Source organism: Nelusetta ayraudi, unplaced genomic scaffold (genome assembly GCF_046127955.1).
Source record: "Nelusetta ayraudi isolate G7.1 ecotype Tasmania unplaced genomic scaffold, CSIRO-AGI_Nayr_v1 ptg000048l, whole genome shotgun sequence".
Lineage (NCBI taxonomy): Eukaryota > Metazoa > Chordata > Actinopteri > Tetraodontiformes > Monacanthidae > Nelusetta > Nelusetta ayraudi.
In genome coordinates, this window is record NW_027466098.1 from 5892723 (window position 1) to 5914925 (window position 22203).

The 22203-nt window shown below is 41.4% G+C and overlaps 1 protein-coding gene across 1 annotated transcript; it reads left to right on the forward strand.

Annotated features, from left to right (window-relative positions):
* Positions 1–1202: 1202 nt before the first annotated feature.
* On the forward strand, positions 1203–21266 carry LOC142895105 (alpha-2-macroglobulin-like). The gene is made up of 36 exons (XM_076035879.1): positions 1203–1326; positions 1506–1677; positions 1814–1970; positions 2143–2195; positions 2681–2701; positions 3093–3258; positions 3333–3417; positions 3513–3636; positions 3875–3992; positions 4109–4218; positions 4691–4861; positions 7265–7483; positions 7741–7804; positions 7953–8098; positions 8701–8850; positions 9431–9571; positions 9694–9784; positions 10160–10322; positions 10766–10991; positions 11319–11445; positions 11726–11847; positions 11942–11993; positions 12353–12436; positions 12997–13173; positions 14028–14103; positions 14282–14438; positions 14539–14613; positions 15192–15358; positions 15432–15615; positions 19098–19310; positions 19630–19748; positions 19872–19962; positions 20075–20143; positions 20218–20323; positions 20507–20548; positions 21102–21266. Exons 1-36 carry the CDS (start codon positions 1241–1243, stop codon positions 21104–21106), a joined length of 4329 nt encoding a protein of 1442 aa, XP_075891994.1. The 5' UTR covers positions 1203–1240; the 3' UTR covers positions 21107–21266.
* The last annotated feature ends 937 nt before the right edge of the window (positions 21267–22203 follow it).

A 22203-nucleotide genomic window follows, 5' to 3' on the forward strand; every position in this document is an offset into this window, starting at 1 on the left:
GTGAATTTGATTCGAGACTGCTGACGGCAGAGCACATCTGCAGCTGTTAGGCAAGGAAACCAGTTAAATCGGAAACCAGTAGGGCCACAACACCGGAAATCAGCGGTAAATTTCGTGATCACGGAATCGCGGATTCTGGAGGGACTAAACAACTAGGCAGCACTGAATATCAACTGAAAAAATCAGGAAATAAAACCCTTTTAGGACAGTCAATATGGACTTTGATTTCAATCAATCAATTCAAATATTTGCTAAATGTCCTCATTGTTGGTAGTGTAATGGAAAAGACTCCTGCACACGCGTACGCAACCAACCTCTGGTGGCGTTACGACAACTCTGCAGCACGAGCTCAAGGACGTGAATTGTTTTGTCTGTTCACGCATGCCGCACTCGACTGTTCAACCATCGTTCGGCACTATTGCTCTCGGGAGAAGAACTACACTCTGTATGCATTGAAAATGATGCTACGCTGTAAAATGTAGTGCAGGTGCAATTTCAGTTTTCAGTAGTGTTTTTAGCATACGCATAACAGTAGCTTAGAGGTTAATGTTTAATGAGTGTTATTTTTTTAGTACAACTGTAAGTTTGTATTGCCATGTGCCTTGCAAATTCCTGCCTTTGCGATCACGGGAAGTTTAACAGTCCGAGTTATGATGTTTGTGTCTGAAGCCAATGGTGGACATGAATTGATGTTTGTGTGGATATTTCCACTTGTGTGTCCTGTGATCAAGAATGATCAAAAGGGGGGAATGTAATGGAAAATAAGTATTCTTGGCATCCCGTGTAATCTATGTCTCACTGTATAACCGTCTCGAGACATTCTCCTCGTGGCCCGCCAGGGTGATGTATTTGTTGTTTTGTCTTCTCTCATCCTCCCCTCCTCTTTCCTTATCTTATCCTCTCCCGGTCCACTGTATAAGAGACCTTCTTCCTCCTTTCCTCTTTGCACTTGCACTTGCATTCATTCGAGCTGTTGCATTTGTTGCATCTGTTCTGTTGGTTGTACTGTGTTTGTGCCTCGGAGCTCCGATCTTTTATTTTCTGTTCATTAAATTACTTATTCACTCAGCATTTCTGCCTCAGTAGCTTTGCTCTTTTCCACAACAGTAGTCAGCAAAAAAAAAAAAAAAAAAATCGAATCTATTTCTAAGTCCATTTTAAAAGGGGAAGCGTGGGGCTTGACGTGGCAGCAGAGTCAATAAGACAGTGACCCTGCACCTTGTCTCTCTGTCAGTCAGTCATGGGTCTCTCTGGGGTTCAGACATGGATCTGTGTCCTGTCTATTTGCCTGAGCAGGATTGTTGTGGGCCAAGCGGTGGCAGATCCGTAAGTTTGAAAAACATTTCAGTGTGTGTTTTAGTCTGTGACATAGGCATGCGTGTATTTATGAAACAAAACAAATGGTAAAAAACAAAACAAAATGTATTTATTCCTCTGATTATTATTATTTTTAACGAGGGGTATGTCCTGTATATGGAATATGTGTATGTCTTTTGTGGCTATAGGCAGTACTTAGTAGCCATCCCTGCAGTCATCAGATCTGGAGCCCAAACCACATTGTGCGCAAGTCTCCTGCAGCCCAGTGAGGATATGACCATGAACGTCACTCTCAGACCTGGGGGGGTCCTTCTGCTGCAAACATCCAACACAGACTTTCACATCTGTGAAACATTTCAGGTCATCTTCGAGAGAGAAAATCCTAAAATTCTTTAGTTAGCAATTCTCTATTTGCATTGAAGCTTTCATCCCTGCTCCACGATAGTACTTGTGACTTACAGAAAGACCTGACTTCATTGTCATGTTTCTCACACAGGCTCCCTCAGTCGAGAGAAACACGGTACTGAACTTCCACGTCAAAGTTCAAGGAGGAACATTTTCCTCTGAAGAAGTCAGAAAAGTCATGGTTAGGGTTTATCAGCCGAGGACATTCATTCAAACAGATAAACCAATATACCTCCCAGGACAAACAGGTAAACACAATCAGATTATTAATTCAAGACAAAAGCTACAAGTGCAGGTCTATACATGCTTGTTTGAAGTTAATATTCCGAATCTGCAGACCGTCATTTATCCAACTTCAGTATCCTAACAGGAAAATACAAATTCAGTTATTTTGGTTGAACTCATTGCTTGTCCTCTTAGTGCATTTCAGAGTAATAACACTGGACCCCGATTTAAGGTCTGTCAACAGCCGGGTGAGTGCCCTCATTCTTAGTCAATATTGTGTACAGTGATGTTAGCTTTGACTCACTGTCAAAATTGTTAGTATTGTGAGGAATTGGCCAAAATAAATGATGCGTAGGTTGACCTTGGAGGTGTGTCTAATTAGTGTGCACAAACACAAACATAGTTTCCAGAAAACCTCAGGTCAATAGTACCAACCATGACCTCTTTTATGTCGAATCAAATTTGCTGAACTTCTCTCTTATTGGTAATATGAGTCACGTAATAGTATCAATCAGAAGAACAGAGGTAAGAAAACAGCTACTGTTTAGACTTTTGTTTCATTCATGACATTGTTGAAGGTCATTATTTAATCTACAAACTACATTTTATAGTATTGCATAACATTTTTAATTGTTGAATAAAATACAAATCAGTGTTATATTTTATATAGGACAGCTGTTAATTGTTCAACAATCCACCTGATAACTAATATCTCTCTGATGCTCTTTTTCAGTACAACACCATTGAAATTCAGGTAATGATCAGAATGATGCTAAACCTTATTCATCCACTTGAATGAAAAATGTTTCCGCCCGTCTTACTACAGAAACACAAAAGACAGTCCATTGTTTGAGGATTGGCTTGATTGTTTGAATTTTGATTTTCTCAATCTTTTTTAGCAAAACAGTCTTAATTCAAAATGCAAACATTTATCTTAAAAGATAAAAAAATCAGCTGACCATCCACTAGTATTAGGTGAAAATCAGCTCTACATGGATGGTTTTCTGACTAAAACCCTCTATTATGAGGTTTATAATCTCAAATGTGTGAAAAGAATCATGTGGCAAATGACAATATATACTCTTCTTCTTTTTTTGGAAGTCTTACAGTAATTTGTTACTACAATTATAACTTATTTTTGACAGGATGCAAACAGAAACCGTATTGGACAATGGCTGGACACTGAATCTGATGGCAAAATGCTGCAACTGTCTTACTCCTTAAATCCAGAGGCCCCACAGGGGAAATATAAAATTTTTGTTTGGATTAATGAAACCAAGCTTTCTCTAGATTTTAAGGTGGAAAAGTACGGTACGTACATTTTATTACGCTTTAATAAAATGTTCATGATAACCTTCAACTTAAAAATCCCACCTTTTCTTCAGTTCTGCCAAAATTTGAAGTCAAAATAAATTCACCTGACGAAATAAGCATTGCAGATGACACAATCCCAGTAGAAGTCTGTGCAAGGTAAGTAATGGTTCATTCTTTTAAAATTCAAATGGGGTGCCAGTTAAAAAAAAACCCAAACACACTCAGCTGTTGAAAATATTTCATCTACCCAGATACACATTTGGCCACCCTGTACCAGGCAGTGTTGACCTTGAATTGTGCCGACCTTTGTTGCAACATGTCGCGTCCACCATGGGAGACAGCTTGAAAGCCCCATGCCATCAGGAGACACGACAGGTAGTGTACCAATGAATTGAGAAGACATGACAACGTCATAAAAATATGCAAAAGAATATATTATGGTGCATGTGACACAGTTTTTAATAAAATATGTAATGAGATGAACAGTCTGTAGTCTACAGTGTATAGTATGCACTCTCGATAATGTGAACGCTGTCTTACTTCGTACATGAGGTCTTATAATGATAATGTTAATTCTAGTTGACATGTTTGTTTTTACTATTTCCTTATCTAGACTGATAAAACAGGCTGCACCAGATTTTTTGTTGAGAGATCCACCTTCACTGAAATTGACCATAAGGCTGTGCAGAAAAAAATATCTATTAAAGTCAGAGTGGAAGAAGAGGGCACAGGCAAGTATGATCATTATTAGCGCTTTCACATTTACGAGAAAGCTTTTGGAAAAGGATTAAAAGACATGGTGTGCAAACTGTAACATGAATACAAACAACGTTTTTCTTTATTACAGGAGTTTCGTATTCAGAGCAGAAAAATATGGATTTGTCCTATGTCATTGGCAAAGTGTCCTTTATTGACACACCAAGTGTTTATAAGGCAGGAATGACCTTGGAGGGAAAAGTAAGTAAATATAAAAATGTTTGTGATTTTATTCAATGGTCTTCTTTACATCCCTCTCCAGCCCAATCCTAAAGCTCTGTCCTGCCTTTTCATATTATATTGTTCCCTCTTGGCAATGATGGTGGAATATACATGAGTCCATTTTATTTTAATGCTGATGACAACTTGATCTGTCAAAATCAACTCCATTCTGTCCCTCTTAAGGACAGAGCTGTGACTCTGTGACTTAAGACACATATAAAATGAATTGTCATCACATAAATACCACATTACTGCATAGTGTAACAGGATTGTGATCCTTAGATAAATTGATTTGTTTATGAAAATGTAAATTCCATCCCCAATCCCCACACCAGTTTCCTTTGTATTGGAGTTTACCGACAGTATCTCGAACACATTCATTGTGTAACTCATTTTACTGAAACAGACTCTATTTCCAATATCAATTATTATTTTTCTCACCTTCAAACAGATTAAAGTTGTTTTTTTCAATAATACGCCTATTCCTGACAAGGCAGTAAGTGTGATCATGAGTGAAAGGAGAAGGGAGCATAGGTTACTCGGGAATATCACTACAAACAATGATGGAATTGCCACGTTCTCAATTAACACAACGGAACACCAATTACAAATTGAACTAAAGGTAAGTAAAATACATGATAATAATGACATCAAGAAAATGTCTGTCTTTTTATTATTATTATTATTATTATTATTGTTGTTATTATCTGGGGTTGACAATACAACCGGCCAGGTGGCCCGGACGTACTTTGAAAACCACCAGAATGCTCCAACCACTGGCCCAGTGGGGCCAGTAAAAAATAATACTCATTAAAAAAAACAAGTAAAAAAACCCCCCTCTAATTTCACCTTCATCCCCCGTGGGTCTGTGTTTCGCAATTACTTTTGTGAATTTGTCTTGATAACTACCGCTAACACTTTACGTTATTCCGATCAAAGACGGCTCACTCACTCCCTTGGAACGCCTCCTTGCCCAGCTTCGTGTAAACGCTGGAAACGATCATTTTTGGAAACGCTGACGTCACAGCTCTAAACCCAGCTCTTGCAATCTGAACTGCCGTGAGGTGCAGACCACCACTCACAACAGCGTCGGACAGCGGACCTGTTACTGCTACTACTGATCAGCCTGCAGTCTTCCATTTAACCTCCACTACAACAAACCGCAAACTATAGTGAACAATAACACAATCGTGCTCGTGGATTGTGTGCAATGTGAAAATAAACACAACATAAGTGATTTGCAAACCTCCTGTTTTACTTTTTAGTGATTTTCTTTTGGCTCGGCAGACTGGGATTTTGAGGCAGGAAACCTAAATGACAAACATGTTAACATGGGCCTTTTAAGGTTTTGTGTTCTAAAATAACTCAAAGTAGCAGTTCAACTCTGCCGTTTATCCACACCGTCTTTTCACGAGCGATCTCTCTTTCTATTCTCAGTGGTGCGCTTGTCGTTAGCGAGCTGCTGCTTCTTTAAAGGTGATCTACTGTATTATAATAATTTTCAGGCCTTTGTATTTGATTTCTGTCCCCTCCAGAGCAGCACCACACGATTACCCACACAGAAAGCTTTGTAGATCTGTGTGTCTCGCTGCTCGTTTCCTCGTATTCCCTGCATCCCGCGAAAACGGTCTGTTTTACTTCACTCCACCCCTGGCCTCCTCCATGTACGTCTCCCGCCAAGCCCACTCTGTTGTGATTGGTCACACTCTTGGTCGCTGCTGAGCCACACTTCCTCAGTTTACCTGTGCGTGAGTTGAGAGTAAACAGCAGTCTTTATGAAACCGTCACAATTTAAACACTTACCGTCGGGAAAGCTTCACCCTTTAACAAGCAATTTACCGTTTGTCTTTATTTGAGACATTTTAATAGGGCTTAGAATGATTTTGTTTCATACTGTGGACTTGTATCCAAACGCTGTCTAACAGAGAAAATAGGGACGCTGTAACGATCACTTGAGTCATAGAGTTGTTTATTATCAGACAAGAATATCTGCACAACTTAAGTCCACACAAAGCAGGAAGAGCTCTATACAACCCATGTGAACATGCTAGCAGTGTGAAAATCCCTATAAGGAACAAATCTTGCGAGTCAGAATTTCTGCCTCTTCAATTTCGCTGTGAGCGAACACAACACACAAGCAGAGCACAGATTTAGCATTGGTGGCTAACAGTTTTTCGACACGATTCAACAGTTGTACTTTGCCAATAGTCTTAAAACTTAAGTTGCTTGAGGTCACAATAGACTATTGCCGTGGCCGTGGCTCTTGTCGTCCACCGGCCGAGTCGAGCCCCTCTACCTCCCGTTGCCCACCGGGCCGCTGTGCCATCGCATCCGCATGAGGCTGAACAAACCTCCAACATTTTCTCTATTCGTTGCACTCTGACGGTTGTGCTCCATGGTGCTTCGGTAGTCGATCGGCAGTCGCTCTGTATTTTTAATTAATTAATTTATTTTTTTAAATTTCCCTCACGCCGAAAAAACATTTTCTTGGAGCACAGCAACATCACTTCCGGTGCAGAGTGGGGGAGGGTGGAATCAGTTCGAGAGTATTCCTAAGCTTGGCCAGTGGGAAGTTCTCACAAGTTTTCGGTGATCAGGCGGGTGTCAGATTTCTGGACACACTGGACTTTTTGGATGATGGTGTGTAATGCTGATGTAAACTTTCAGCAGCAGAGAAGGAGAGTGATGGACGGAGGTGGACGATGTTCCTGTTCGTTTTAAAGAAGCCTGAGATTGCGAGTCATGGTGGAGGGAAGCCAGGTGGAGGATGCGTGTTGCTGATGAGGGGTTTGGGGCCAATGATGATTACATCAGATTTATCACAGTGTTGTTGAAAGTTTGTTTGCAAACAAAATATTAAGCCAACAAACAATACTTTCACTGGAAAAAAAAAAAAAGTGAAAAGGGAATATTAAAAATATGAAAACGTACTTAATTCAATGGTTGCAATCTCCACCTAAAACAGAAAAAATACTCAACCTCAATTGCTTAAAGCTGCATAACGGTACTCCTCTATTGAATGCAGGGCAGTGTTGAAGAGCCAGGACTGGCACCTCCAGCACGCTATCAGGTGGCAATGCATAGCATCTCCAAGATTGAAGAGCCTTCTCCTGATTCTAAATTTGTCAGCTCTCTGAAAGTGGACCACTTTGACACAGCCCTCCTCTGTGACAAGGACAGCGACATCTCCATCAAATATACCATTGCAGGAGAGACTCAAGGATTTGTAAATGTGATGTATTTGGTAAGAAGATGACAATAGGTGAAGCTGGCATCATTAATTGTAATCTGTGTCAATTAACATTTACATTTTTTTTCACATTTGTGTCATAATCATGACATATGATTGTGGCATATATTATAAAACATATGATATTCTGAATTAAAGGCCATTTCTTGTTTTTGCTGAAATATTTTGATTCCATAAGATCCCAGTATTTATTTAATGATGAAACATTGTGTTTGATAAAGTATTTTATGTTTTTAATTTTTTTTCTCCAGCTCTTATCAAGAGGAAGCATCATTACACAAGGACGGAGAAAGGTGGAAGTGCTGAGTGAGCCAGGTATGCGGACATAAAACAGAAGACTGATTCATAATCAGATTTTTAGTTCATTTTCTCAAGGAATAAGATGTATTAACTGTAGTTATCTTCTGCATAGTTGTTTTATTGGTTAATTTGATTGAGTTTTACACTGTGTTTTCTGTTTCAGTTACTGAGGGCAAAGTCTCCTTTACATTGAGAGTAGCTCCGGAAATGGCGCCATTTGTCCAGGTTGTTGCGTATGCTGTGCTTCCCAGTGAAAATGTGATCGCCCACAGTGCGGCTTTCTCAGTTGAGAAGTGCTTTAGTCACAAGGTCAGTACAAACCAGAGAAAATGATTTTAGAGTGGTTAGGGACTGTTAAAAAGCTTGAAGTTATTTTTGAAATATTCAGTTAGGACTCTTTAACTGAGACTGACACTTTATTGCATGTTATACATACACTTTATAAAAATGATACGTCATTCTCAAAAAAAGAATGTCTTCTGTTTTACACCCTTTGGCACCTTTCTTTAGAGAGTGTGCATGTTCTCCATGTGTCAGTGTGGGTTTACTCCAGGTACTTTGACTTTCTCCTGCTGTCCAAAGACATACACATTAGGCAAATCAGTGAAAATAAATTGATCAGTTGAGTGGTTGTGGGCAAGTTGCCCTGGGTGTAACTCCGCCATCACTAAAATCTTTCAGTAAAGATCTGTGTGTTGTTATGTTAAGACTTGAAATCTTAGCAGTTCAGCAACATTTTAAGACATTATCTCCATGAGTTTGGTGGGCCAACTTGACAACTCTAATTTGCAGCATTTTTCACAGAAATTAGACACTATTATTTAATGCATATGTTCACAGATGTGTTGTAAAACCTTGTTAATGGTGCACTATATCTGCACATGGACCTGCATACATTCCTCTCTGTTTAGGTGTCTCTGGAGTTTTCTCAGATTTCAGCTGTGCCAGGGGATGAGACCACCTTGCAGGTGACGGCCAACCCAGAGTCTCTCTGTGGTTTGAGCATCGTTGACCAAAGTGTCCTCATCAAGGAGCCTGGAAAGACTCTGACTGCAGACAAAGTAAGACAATCAAAGACACATTTTGGGTTTGTTTGTATGTTCTCCCTATGTCTGTTCTTTCTATGTCCTCTCCGGGTAATCTGGCTTCTTGTCACAGTCCCAAGAATTAAAAACCATGTGAATTGGGAGCTTTAAATTGGCCCTAGGTGTAAGTGCCAGTGTGAATGATTGTTTATCTTTCTATGTGGTCCTGTGATAAAGCGGTGACTTGTCCAGGGTTTAACTCTACCTTTGCCCAAAGATGGCTGGGGTAGGCTTCCAACACCAGCACAATGACCACTGGTTCAGTATAAGCAAGTTTAGACAATTAATTAATTAATGTGGAATGCTAATTAAACAGCAAGATGACAAATGTCTATAATTTCAGGTATAAAACATATAGACGGACACATTATACTGGGCTCTCCCTTTTCTTTTTTAAATCTGTTCTGCATTGCAAAGATTAGTGTTCCAGACAAATTTGCTCTGCAGCCAAAGCGACATAGTCCTGCAACTGCATAATCTGTATTTTACTGTTTGTCAGATTTAACAATTTTTTTACGTTTCCCCTTTAAGTTTGATCTGTCATCTTTTGCTTCAGATTTTTAGCTTTTTGCCTGTTCAGAAATCCTCCCATTTCCCATATGAAGTAGAAGACCATGTACATTGTGTACGCTTGAGACAAAGAAGACGTATCAGGCCACGCCCTGGCAGAAATGATGATGCTTTTTCAGTTTTCAAGGTAATTATTATCCATCAATTTGTAAATGTTAAATACACTGGGAGCATATTAATAGTAATCTATTAATATTAATTCTCCTGTACAAACACCACATTGACATCATTATGTGCTGTTATTTCTAGAGTGTGGGTCTTAAAATGGCAACAAATTTGATGATCAAGATACCGGATTGTGTGGCCTTCAGGGGGGAGGAATACTCTCGGAATTATTATGGTCTGACATGTCATGATCTATATGATGATATATAACTAACTCTGATGTTCTCACTGCAACTCACTCAAATGGCCTGTCTGCCAATCTGACTTTATCTCTGTTTCTATCGCTATCCCTTGATTTTCTTTTTTGTATTTTCTTTTCACCCTAACCTGTCAAACCATATGGCCGCCCTCCACAGTCTGGGTCTGCTTGAGGTTTCTTCCCACTGGAGTTTTTTTTTTGCCACTGTCGCTTCATGCTTTGCTCTGGAGGGATCAGTTGCTTTTTCTCTTTGATTGCGCTAAATACTTGTGATGCCTCAGGATGTGATTTAGCACATTATCAATAAAAGTTGATCTGACTTCAATTAAAGGTTGTTCTCTTTCCAATAAGGACGTCATTATCTCCATTCTAGTCGTCAAGGGATTTCCTTTTTCCAACCACTGGCGGTTGGTCTCGGACATGACAACACTAGAGGTGATGAAGTTGATTCACCAGTTGAGACCGTCCGAACTTTCTTCCCCGAGACTTGGCTATGGAAAATGGTTAAAGTCGAGTGAGCATCTTTTCACACAGTTGATTTTTTTATTTATTTACCAAGTTAAACAGGCCCAGGTAGGTTCATTGCATGCATCAAACTTACTCAGATGTCATGTGTTAAATCAAGCACAAAGTTGTATTTACTCTGACGGTGACATCACACACATACACACACACACACACACACACACACACACACACACACACACACACACACACAGTGTTGCCGTGTGTACAGACTTAAAAAAAACAAACAAAACTGCCACTCATCATAGACTATAAAGAATAGTGACATGGTTGCATGCAAATCCAACATGCTTATTGTAAAGTTCTTAACGTCATGCTATAGCTTCCAAATCAAACTTAGTGAGAGGAGCTCATGGTGAAAGAAAACACCCCCCTCAAGTTTTGAAACAGGCTAGCCTCTGTTACTCTGTTCTTTTGAATCTCCCAATCTAGAAAGTCTGGAATGGCTGATATCCCCCTAACTGTCCCCGACACCATCACCACCTGGGAGACGGAGGCTTTCTGCCTCTCAGACCAGGGTTTCGGTTTGGCGCCCCGTCAGGAGATCACGGTCTTCCAGCCCTTCTTCCTGGAGCTCACCCTGCCCTACTCCATCATCAGGGGGGAGCACTTTGAGCTGAAGGCAACCGTCTTCAACTACCTCTCCAGCTGCATCATGGTAAATCGCACACACGCAGAGCTTGAATGAACTATGCTGTTCTTGTTGATGTAAAGACTTGAAACATATATCTCCTGCTTTCGCAAAATTGAAGATACATCATTTCCTTACTTTTATAAAGTTTACTGTTTCCCAAAACAGATCATGTAGTTACATTTACATTTAACTCAAACCGCCTGTCACAACCAGGTCATGAACACTGAATACATTCAGCAAACTGTAACTGTTGACTTTTTGCTTGACTTCTCAGTAGGTCTTGTGATCTTTGTGGTTACAACTTAACTTCAGCACATGTAACGTGAATTTCAAAAATTATTTTGGGAACAGGTCAATGTGAATCCAGCCCCCTCTTCAGTTTACACTCTCACCTCCCTCTCTGGTGACCAGCACACATTTTGTTTGTGTGCAAGTGAACGGAAAACCATTTCCTGGACCATGTTGCCCTCAATCATAGGTAAGGGCTTAAAGGTTTTGTTCCTTTCAATTGGAACAGTGTAATAATGAACATAATTTTACATTTATCATATCTGTAATTTTTATAACTGAAGTCTTAATCAGACACGAATAATTAACTGGTAGTTGGCAATAATAATAAAAGAAAATCCTACCAAAATTCATCCTTATGAGTTTTTGACTTCAACCTTGTGTTAAAATCTCCATGTTGATGCAACATCCCTCCGCACAAAGGAACCTAAAACGTCATTCTGTCTTCACATATTATGTGGCCCTTGTAGGTGTTGTGAATGTGACTGTCAGCGCAGAGGCTGTGCCATCTCATATATCATGTGACAATGAGGTTGTGAGTGTTCCAGACAGAGGTCGCATCGATACAGTCACACGGTCTCTTATAGTCAAGGTGGGTAAATGAGAACAAAAATAATCAAACAATAATCAACTGCATATTGATAATATACAATGCAAATCAAATGATTTGACTTCTTCTTCTACAGGCTGAGGGAACTGAGATAATGAAAGCACACAACTGGCTATTCTGTCCAAAAGGTGAATTTGTTTTGGGTCATTATCACGACATTCTACATGGCTCCATATCCATATGCAACTGTACACAAGTGTCAGAAATTGCATTTATTTTAAATTTTAACATATTTTTGAAAATTGCCAAAAACCCGACTTTGATCCCTGGGATACTGTTGTTGCACCGACGTACTTCCTCTATCAAGGTTTTGTTGTTATTTTTTTTTTTGTTGTTTTTTGGACCGATTTGTAAACGGCAAGAGATTCTATCTTCTGTAGATTCCCGTTCATCATTTCATCCACGTTTTAGCAAATTCAAACCAGTCAAATACAAAGTCCTGCCTCTTAATTCATTTGTGTCTTGTTCAATATGATTCTGTTCACAGGAGAAGCAGTGACTGAGGAAGTAGAGCTGCAGCTTCCCGAGAACGTGATCATGGGGTCTGTCTATGCTTCGGTGTCAGTGCTGGGTAATCACAGTGGAATTCCTTACTATCTGTCTTGGGCAGTACAACCAGTTGACTCTTTGCGTTATAACTTGCGAGGCTATGCAGTTACACAGAAAATATTCCTTAAATAGTGTGTAGCTCTCTACATCTTCTGAGACTGTAAACATGAGGCACTGAGTATTTGGGGTGTTTCTCTGTAAAGAAGCAAAAGAATTCACAAGATTACGAAGAAACCTAAACATAAAGAAATATACACTATTCTCTATCTCTATATCTATTAAAAATCAGTTGAAATCCGAACTCGATGAAGTCATACAGTTCATATTGACACATTTACACTAAAAGCATGCATGTGCCTGGATACTTTTGCTTAAGGTCAAACTTTGAACAAGTTTTATTTGGATGCCTGTGCAGAGCAAAACCACAACATCCAGAGAAGAAATGATGTTGCACGTTGCCCCTTTAAACATTCAATTTGGACAAAACCGTGAACACGGCACATCTCCAGCTTGACCTGGGGCAAATCCATCTGCAGATTTAATTGTTGGCCTTGATAAATCTTCCTTGGTGTTTTTGAACAGGTGACATCATGGGCAGAGCTCTGCAGAACATTGAGGGGATGCTGACGATGCCTTACGGGTGTGGGGAGCAAAACATGGCACGCCTGGCCCCCAATATCTACATCCTTGAGTACCTAAAAAGCACGCAGCAGCTGACCAAAGCCATCATGGAAAAGGCAAGCAACTTCCTGACCAGCGGTGAGTTCACTGTAAAAGTTTTCTTCCTCAAATGGGTGAACGTGTTCCTGTCACTAAAACAGGAAAATACAGAGTTTGTTTCCAAAGACTTTTGTTTTTCTTAAGTAAAGATGTTGTCTTGCTACTCTGTCTCTGGACATCTACAATGGACGCCTGGTTCAGGTTGGGGAGCAAAAACCTCAAGGTGTGAGGAGTATTTGCGTCCATTGACATTCACGTGAATGACAGGGTCCACATATTGCACGGCTGAGACTTTGGACGATTTCAACTGCCAGTGCTCAGATACTCATTTTTCAAAGCCTTTCATGCTGTTTGAAATCCAAACATGGGAGCTTTTGGCATTTTTGCCAATTACACAAGAGTCAAACTCGACTTTCCCATATACCATATGTTTACTTGACCTCCAGCTCTTTAAGGACTTTGCAAAGTGCATTGCACTGAGGTCAAACAGGGGATGTAATACTGACAGAAAACAGTTTTCACAGGCGTGTCTTCCCTCTTGTGTTTTTACCGCTTTCCTAATATATATTGCAGATTTTAGTTCACACAATTGAAGTTTTTCTGAATGTACAACCGACTTGACTTGTACTTCTCATTATACACTGAAGTGTGTGTTGTTATAAGATGAACACAACACAAATGCATGTTGGCTTGGGAATGAAAACAGTCTTCTGAGACGTGATTTATAGTGACACAACATGAGCATTGCATAAGTACTTACAGTTATCCAGCAATACAACTTGTCACAGTTTGTAAAATACATTTTATTATACTTTAAATGAATCCTAACATTATTCTTATGATTCTTATTCTTATTAATATTAACAGTCATGACATTCATGTCATTTACACAGGCTATCAGCGGCAGCTGAACTACAAGCATGACAGTGGTGGTTACAGCACCTTTGGAAGTGGAGAGGAGAACACGTGGTAAGAGCATGGAACTAGAAGTACAATCACAGCACATTGCATTGTTTTTAACCATCTTCTAATATTCTGGCTAAAAATGACCAAAGGGTGATGCAGACACGTCTAGTCTGCAGATGGCTGATTAACTCTAGAACAATTAATGACTATTAAATTTATTGATTGTTGAACTATTTTTCAGGCTGACTGCTTTTGTGCTGAGATCTTTTGCCAAGGCCCGGGCATTCGTTTTCATCGATCCAGCAAAAATTCTGGATTCTGAGAATTTTCTTAAGACGAGACAACTAGAAAGTGGCTGTTTTGCACAGTCAGGGAAACTCTTTCACAACAAAATGAAGGTACTCTGAACACTATGGTGTACTAGCAGCAAGGTAATGTGGCTTTCCTGGATCAATGATGAAACTCTGACTTGACTGTCTACCTTTTTTACCCCTTTAGGGTGGTGTGTCTAGTGACGTGACACTCAGCGCTTACATCACTGCAGCCTTATTGGAAATGAACGCATCAGCAAACGTAAGTGATGTCACCAAAACCCCAAGCAGCTACTTTGAAGCTTTTAAAAGGGCAAAGACGTCAATCATCGGTGGTCCCGTTGCTGACGTCCACAGCGTATTCCACATCCATGGCATTATGCTCCATCATTGTTATATATTTAAAGTTACAGTTACTTTTAACGACCAGTCGTGTGGAAAAATCAAATGTTATATCTGATAGTGAAGAATCAACTGCCAGAGGAATTATGATAGCTTGTTATAACTATTAATAATATTATTATAAGTATTTTTTTTTTTTCTTAAATATGTACGATACATTTTACTTAACCCTCCTGTTATGTTATGGGTCAAATTGACCCAGGAACATCATTGTGTGTGTATGTATGTATGTGTGTGTGTGTGTGTGTGTGTATGATTTATATATGTATATACATACATATACATGGTAATATGTGTGTGTATATATTTATGTATATATAATCATCTCTAATAAGTAAAAACATGTGCATATGTTTTCTATAAATATATAACTATTAAGTTTGAATTTTATATGTAAATATTCATATATGTATTTATATATATATTCTTTTTAAACAGCATCAAGTATTGCAGAGAAGCTTATTCTGTCTCAGGGCCTCCCTCGTTACCATGGACAACACCTACACCGCGGCCCTGATGGCGTACGTCTTCACACTGGCTGGCGACATGGAGACCAGAACTCAACTCCTGCAGCGCCTGGACAAGGTTGCAGTGACAGAAGGCAAGTTTCTCCTCTAAAACAGAGACCCTTCCTTCCTCTCATTTTTGAGGCATCTGACCTTGTTTTTTTGCAGGAAGTTTACTTCACTGGAACCAAGAGTCAACAGAAACGTCAGCCTCTCTGTCGGTGGAGATCAGCTCTTACGTGATCCTGGCTAAACTCAGCCACTCTCCATCCAATGAGGACCTGGGCTATGCCACCCGCATCGTCAGATGGCTCATCAGGCAGCAGAACTATTTTGGGGGCTTCTACTCCACCCAGGTACGATCCAAACAACTTAACTTGAGGAGAAACTGGTTCATAGACAGACTGCTCAATATACACATTTTGAATCCCCCCCCTAGACTTCAGTGGAGAAAATAGAAGAGTGAATAACTATCAAAAAAGAACTCAGTAGAGCAGAGTGGCACCGGGAAGGAAAGAAAAAGAGCAAGAAAGCGCACCGCTTTCATCTCCAACCCTTTCACTTTCACCAAGAAGCTCCTGGGGGATAAGCGCAGTGTCAGCTTAGTCTGCTCAGCTGAGGAGGTAAACTCCTTTCTGCCCAACACCTTGAGCGACCCAGAGAGAGAACTGGAGCTGCAGCCACAGAGGGCCCTCATAAGCCCACAACCACCATCAGTGAGTCAGACTTTGCTCTGAGGGAACCCACCTGGACAGAGGTTCAGGAGGTGGCGAAAGGAGCCAGAACAGCTTCAGCCCCGGGCCCACTGTGGCGTGCCATACACTGTGTACAAGCGCTGCCCGCAACTCCTTTGTCACCTGTGGAAGATCCTGAGGGTGATCTGGCGCAGGGGGAAAGTTGCTAACCAATGGAGGTGCGCTGAGGGTGTGTGGATCCCTAAGGAAGAGGACTCCAAGAACATCAGTCAGTTTCGAACCATCTCACTGCTAAGCGTCGAAGGCAAGATTTTCTTCAGCATCTTGTCATGACGATTAACAAGAGTTCCTTCTGAAGAACAGCTACATCGACAACTCTGTTCAGAAGGGTGGAATCCCTGGAGTGCCTGGCTGCTTGGAACACACTGGTGTGGTAACACAACTCCTCCGGGAGGCACGTGAAGGGAAAGGGGACCTCACTGTGCTACCAGCAAAGTGTCAGACCTTATTCGGGATTACTACAGTAATTTCAGGCTGAGAGTCACCGCTGGATCAGGTACATCAGATTGGCATCGGCTTGAGAAAGGCATTATAACCAGCTGCACCATCTCAGTCATCCTTTTCGCCCTCGCCATGAACATGATCGTCAAGTCAGCTGAGGTAGAGTGCAAGGGCCCCTTGACAACATCAGGAGTACGCCAGCCCCCAATAAGAGCCTTTATGGATGACCTGACTGTCACCACTACATCTGTACCAGGCAGCAGGTGGATTCTCCAAGGCCTAGAGAAACTCATCGGCTGGGCAAGGATGAGTTTTAAGCCAGCAAAATCAAGGTCTCTAGTGCTGAAGAGAGGGAAAGTAGTGGACAGGTTCCGCTTCTCACTGGCTGGAGCCACCATCCCTTCCATCACAGAGAAGCCAGTTAAGAGCCTCGGGAAGTACTTAGTAGCTCAAAGACTCTGCCTCCATCCAGAGAACCATTAATGAACTTCAGGACTGGCTTAGCCGGGTTAATAAAAGTGGTCTGCCAGGGAGGTTCAAGGCCTGGATTTACCAGCATTCCATCCTTCCCCGGATCCTGTGGCCCCTGCTAGTGTACACAGTACCTATAACAACAGTCGAGGGCATGGAGAGAAAGATCAGCAGCGACCGGCGAATATGGCTAGGTCTACCACGCAGCCTCAGCAGCTCTGCTCTGTATGGCTCCAGCAACATCCTGCAGCTTCCAATCAGTGGCCTCACTGAAGAGTTCATGGTGTCCAGAACACGGGAAGCATTGCAATACAGAGAATCCAGAGATCCAAAGGTGGCAGCAGCTGGTATCCACGTGCGAACAGAAAAGAAATGGAGTGCAGGCAAAGCCCTGGGCGTGGCTGAGTCTCGGCTGAGGCAGAAAGAACTAGCGGGGTCCATTGCGACAGGGCGTGCGGGCATTGGCTACTTCCTGTCGACCAGGGTTGATAAGGCCCAGGGCAAGGAGCGCCAACATCTGATCCAGGAGGAAGTGCGGGCAGGCGTGGAGGAAGGACGAGCCAGCAGGATGGTGGGAATGGGGCAAGAAGGAGCATGGACTAAATGGGAGAATGTTCTGCAACGGAAAATCACCTGGTCTAACATCTGGAAAACAGACTTCCATCGCACCATGTTTTTAGTCCAGGCTGTCTATGATGTCCTTCCAAGCCCAGCAAACCTCCATGTCTGGGGCAAAACAGAGACACCATCCTGTCCCCGCTGCTCAGGACAGGGCTCCCTGGAACATCTACTCAGCAGCTGGCCAAAAGCCCTTGGAGACGGGCTCTATCACTGGCGCCACGGCCAGGTGCTTAGGGCAGTTGCTGACAGCATCGCCACCGCCATCAACACCAGCAAAGGCCAACACAGACCACAAACCATCACATTCCACAGAGCTGGAGAGAAGCCCAACATACCACCACGGGCAAAGTCTGGCCTTCTCACCTCCGCTAATGACTGGCAACTGGAAGTGGACCTGGGCAGACAGCTGAAGTTCCCTCCCAGGATAACATCAACCAGGCTTCGCCCAGACATGATCATTGTCTCCGATTTCACCAAGCAGCTGATCATTCTGGAGCTCACTGTGCCATGGGACGAACGCATGGACGAGGCCAATGAGAGGAAGCGTGCCAAGTACCAGGAGCTGGTGGAAGAGTGCAGGAGGAAAGGCTGGAAAACGATCTGTGAGCCTCTGGAGGTGGGCTGCCGGGGTTTCGCAGGGCGTTCACGCTGCAGAGTGTTCACACGGCTAGGACTCGTCAGGGAGGCAAAACGGAAGGCGATCAGATCCGCAAGAGAAAGCCACAAGACGGCTTTGGATTAAGAGGGCAGAACCGTGGGCAAGCGCTGCTGGGACACAGTCCGGGGATTGATCACCCCGGCCGGGTCGCCTGGGCTGAGGGAGTCTGATGTTGAAAGACCCGAAACCCCCAATGATCCCAGGATACAATATCACTGATGATGTGTCCCAGCGCATCCGCAAGATGTATCTTTCGCCACCTGATGCTTTAACAGACCTTCCATGTGTTTGAAATTCGAACAAAAACTGGGTTGTTCAAGGGTCGGTAGAGTATGTTCTAAAAATGAACACTGAAAATCAAAAATGATGAATGAGAATATAATACTGCTCAAGAAAATGATGGTCCACTGTCACTGAGTTCATACACAGGCACACATCAGATGCAATGCACTCTGTCACCATCTTGAGCAATTTCACCAAACTTCATCAATACTTAATGCATACACGTATTATTGCTATACTGTTGCACAAATGAGGTCTGTGGATTTGAGGCCTGTAAAATACTTTCGGTATCATCAAATGAGATGTAGTTCTAAGGCTGCTGTTACACCTTTAAGTGGTAAGTTTTCAGTTTCAAGACGCTGCAGAGAATGGACAAAGTAAAAGTTTTTCACTTTCATCACTTTTAGTCGAGTTCAGTGTTGATGAATACATAAAACTATTAGACGATCTGCGGCCAGGACACTGAGCGAGGCTTTGGTGACAGGCATGAACTGATATACATTTAATATGCCAGTGTGTGTGTGTGTTTTTGTGTGTTTTTGTGTGTGTGTGTGTGTGTGTGTGTGTGTGTGTGTGTGTGTGTGTGTGTGTGTGTGTGTGTGTGTTGTAGGACACAGTGGTGGCTCTTCAGGCTCTGGCTCTCTACTCCACCCTCACGTTCAGTCCCCAAGGTTCCGGTACGGTGATGATCCAGTCTCCCAGCAGCCAGCTTGTATTTGATGTGAACCAGAGCAACAAGCTGCTCTACCAAGAGATGGAGTTGAAGGACGTGGCAGGGAAGTTCAGCCTGAACGCGCAGGGCTCTGCATGTGTGTCAGTGCAGGTCAGTGCACGACAGAAAATACCAACAAATTCTCCCAGTCTGAATATGACATCAATCAACCAACCAACCAACCAAGCTATCAACCATCCGACCGACAGACCGGCCGACTGACCAATCAATCAATCAAATTTTATTTGTATAGCCCAAGTTTGGGAATACAACGTGCCGCAAAGGGTTTTACAGTAGAGGTCTTTGGCAAAACTCGACGGAGCCATTCGGTTCCAGGTCCTTCAAATTGGGCCTGTGAAGACCTCTATTTTACAGTCTTTACAGATACAACACTCCCCACACTTTGACCCTTGTGTTTCACTTTTCCTAGGTGTCTCTTCGCTACAACATTCCCACTCCGACTGAAGTCACTACCCTCTCTGTGGAAGTCAACCCAGACAGCGTTTGCAATGTTCAGAAACCCAATTTGACGTTGAACTTACAGTCCCTGTAAGTAATGTTCATACATGCCGTCTTCCATAGACCTCACACAAAGCCTTGCTCTATTTGTAGTATAGTTGAAACTCCAGAGAAAAGACAATGACTTGTGGAGCAAAATGTCTCCACCTGCAGATACAATGGGATGGAGAGTAGTACAAACATGGTGATCCTGGACATCAAAATGCTCTCTGGATTTGTCCCAGACCCTCAATCTTTGCAAAGTGTGAGTTGTTGTTGTTTCTTTCCTTCCAGAAAATACAGCTCAAGCATTGTTCATGTCAACTGTTGATGCTGCAGTGTTGTTGTGATTGTGCCAAATATTATTTTCTTCACAGCTCAGAGGTGCTTTGCAAGTGAATCGGGTTGATCAGAAGGACGACCATGTCATTGTTTACTTGGGGGAGGTAAGAAGACATTTACATTTACAGGTGATCAACAGTGCCGGCATCGATTTAGACTCGTTCTTCTCCTCCAACAGTTACCACAAAACATACCAATATTTCACACCTTGGATCTTATACAAGAGATCCCCGTGCAGAACCTGAAGCCAGCCATAGTCAAGATCTATGACTATTACCAGCCAAGTAAGTCAGATGCTTTACCCTGCCATTCATTCATTCAACTTGATTATTTAAATGTATTGATTGATACCGTTGCACATGAATGAATGAAATTATATATTGAAGGATGATTTTGTAGGTTGAAAGATGACAAAGATCCAGCTGATGTTTTATTTTGCTGAGCCTTGACCCTTACCTTTTTTTCAGGTGACCAAGCTGAAACGGAATACGTATTTTCATGTGCTTCAGGTAGCAGTCTGTTTTTATACACACAAACAATGTGACATTTGTCGAGGTGTATCTATAAATAGGACAATTAATCATGACATTAATAGGATATTGGGCATTCTTCTCTTGTTGTAATAAAGTCTGGATTTAAGTTGTAACTGGTAATATAGGATACTGCTTTAACAGTAAAACAGACATTGGCAAATCCTCAGCAGCTAGTGGAGTAACAACTGTAGGAAGTTCCTCTGCTGCCATTCTGTCATTCCTCTGATTGCTATTTATCATTTTAAAACCAAGGCTACAGCTTATGTGTCAGCTTGGCCATGAGAAAAAAATTATATAGAATTTGTTTGTAATAGTTCCCTGTGCTTCTAAATCATATAAATTTGTAATATACAGGGCCATTGTTTTCACATATTTAACCTAAAACTCTGCATTAGTTGCACTTGATAACCACAACATTTATTTTCAAAAATATCGTTGATAGTTTTACTTGATTCTATATCCCTTAAGCCAAAGAAATCACAATGTTTATGTTAAGTGTATTTTGACTACACTTTCTTCCCTTTCACAGCCTAAAGCCTCAAAAACACTTGGAGGAGCCTTTGTTAAGCGCTTTGGGGTACTGTGAAGGTACTGGAAAAGCGCTACATAAGTGCAGTCCATTTACCATTTTTGCTGTGCTGATCTTTCAATTGCAAATTCTGAAACTGGCAATAAAAGAATTGTTGCATAATCATTGATCTTTTCCTTTCCTCATTTTTCAGCAGTTATAAAGATTTTGGTTTTGGTTTAAACAGTCCTGTGGCCTGTTATTTTCTTTTACATCTCATACACAGAATGAGTATTTCAGTTTGGCTTAGATTAATAATTAATGTCTGAATAGATTATTGTGTGGGCTACTTTACTGTTTACTATGCTGTAATAAGCACCTGACCTCGAAATGAGGCCAGTTTGGTGGGGCAAGGATGCTTTCTTGGATGCCTAATGAGAGTGAATTGCACTTTAATTTTTTAATAATTACATTTCATTTTGTATGGAAGCAAATAGTTACCATAATCCAAATTAAAATGCAATAGCAGAAATGCTTTTTCATTTTAAGAACGAAGCAGCATTATTTGACTCATAATTAAAATCGTGAATAAATCATTCAAACTGCATTTTCATTTTCTTATTCAAGACTGCTCATTCTTGTACTTAATTCAAATGAAAAAGACATTTGAGATTTAATTTTCAAAACATGCCCCAGCAAAGAGTTACCAAAATTCAATTTGAAATGTCAAATTTGAAAATGAAAAAGCAATAGCAGAATGCTTTTTCATTTTAAGAACGTGGCTACATTTTTTGACTCATAAATACAATTATTAATAAATATTCCTACATGCATTTTCATTTTCTTATTCATGTTGCACCTTTTATGACACAATCAAAAAGAAAAGTGAGGGTTTTTTAATTTTCGTGGTCCTGCCCTGCACAAGAGTTACCACAATTAGAAAACGAAATTGCAATCGCAAAGTGAGAGCGGAAAGTGCAGCGCAGGAAAGTGACGTCAGCAGCCCTTCACCTCCGTTGTGGGTATGGCGGTATGACAACACTTCGCCATTGTCACTTTTACTTTTCACGTCATTGAAGTTGCCGGTAGTCGAGATTTAAATCGCCCAAAAAAATTTATTAAA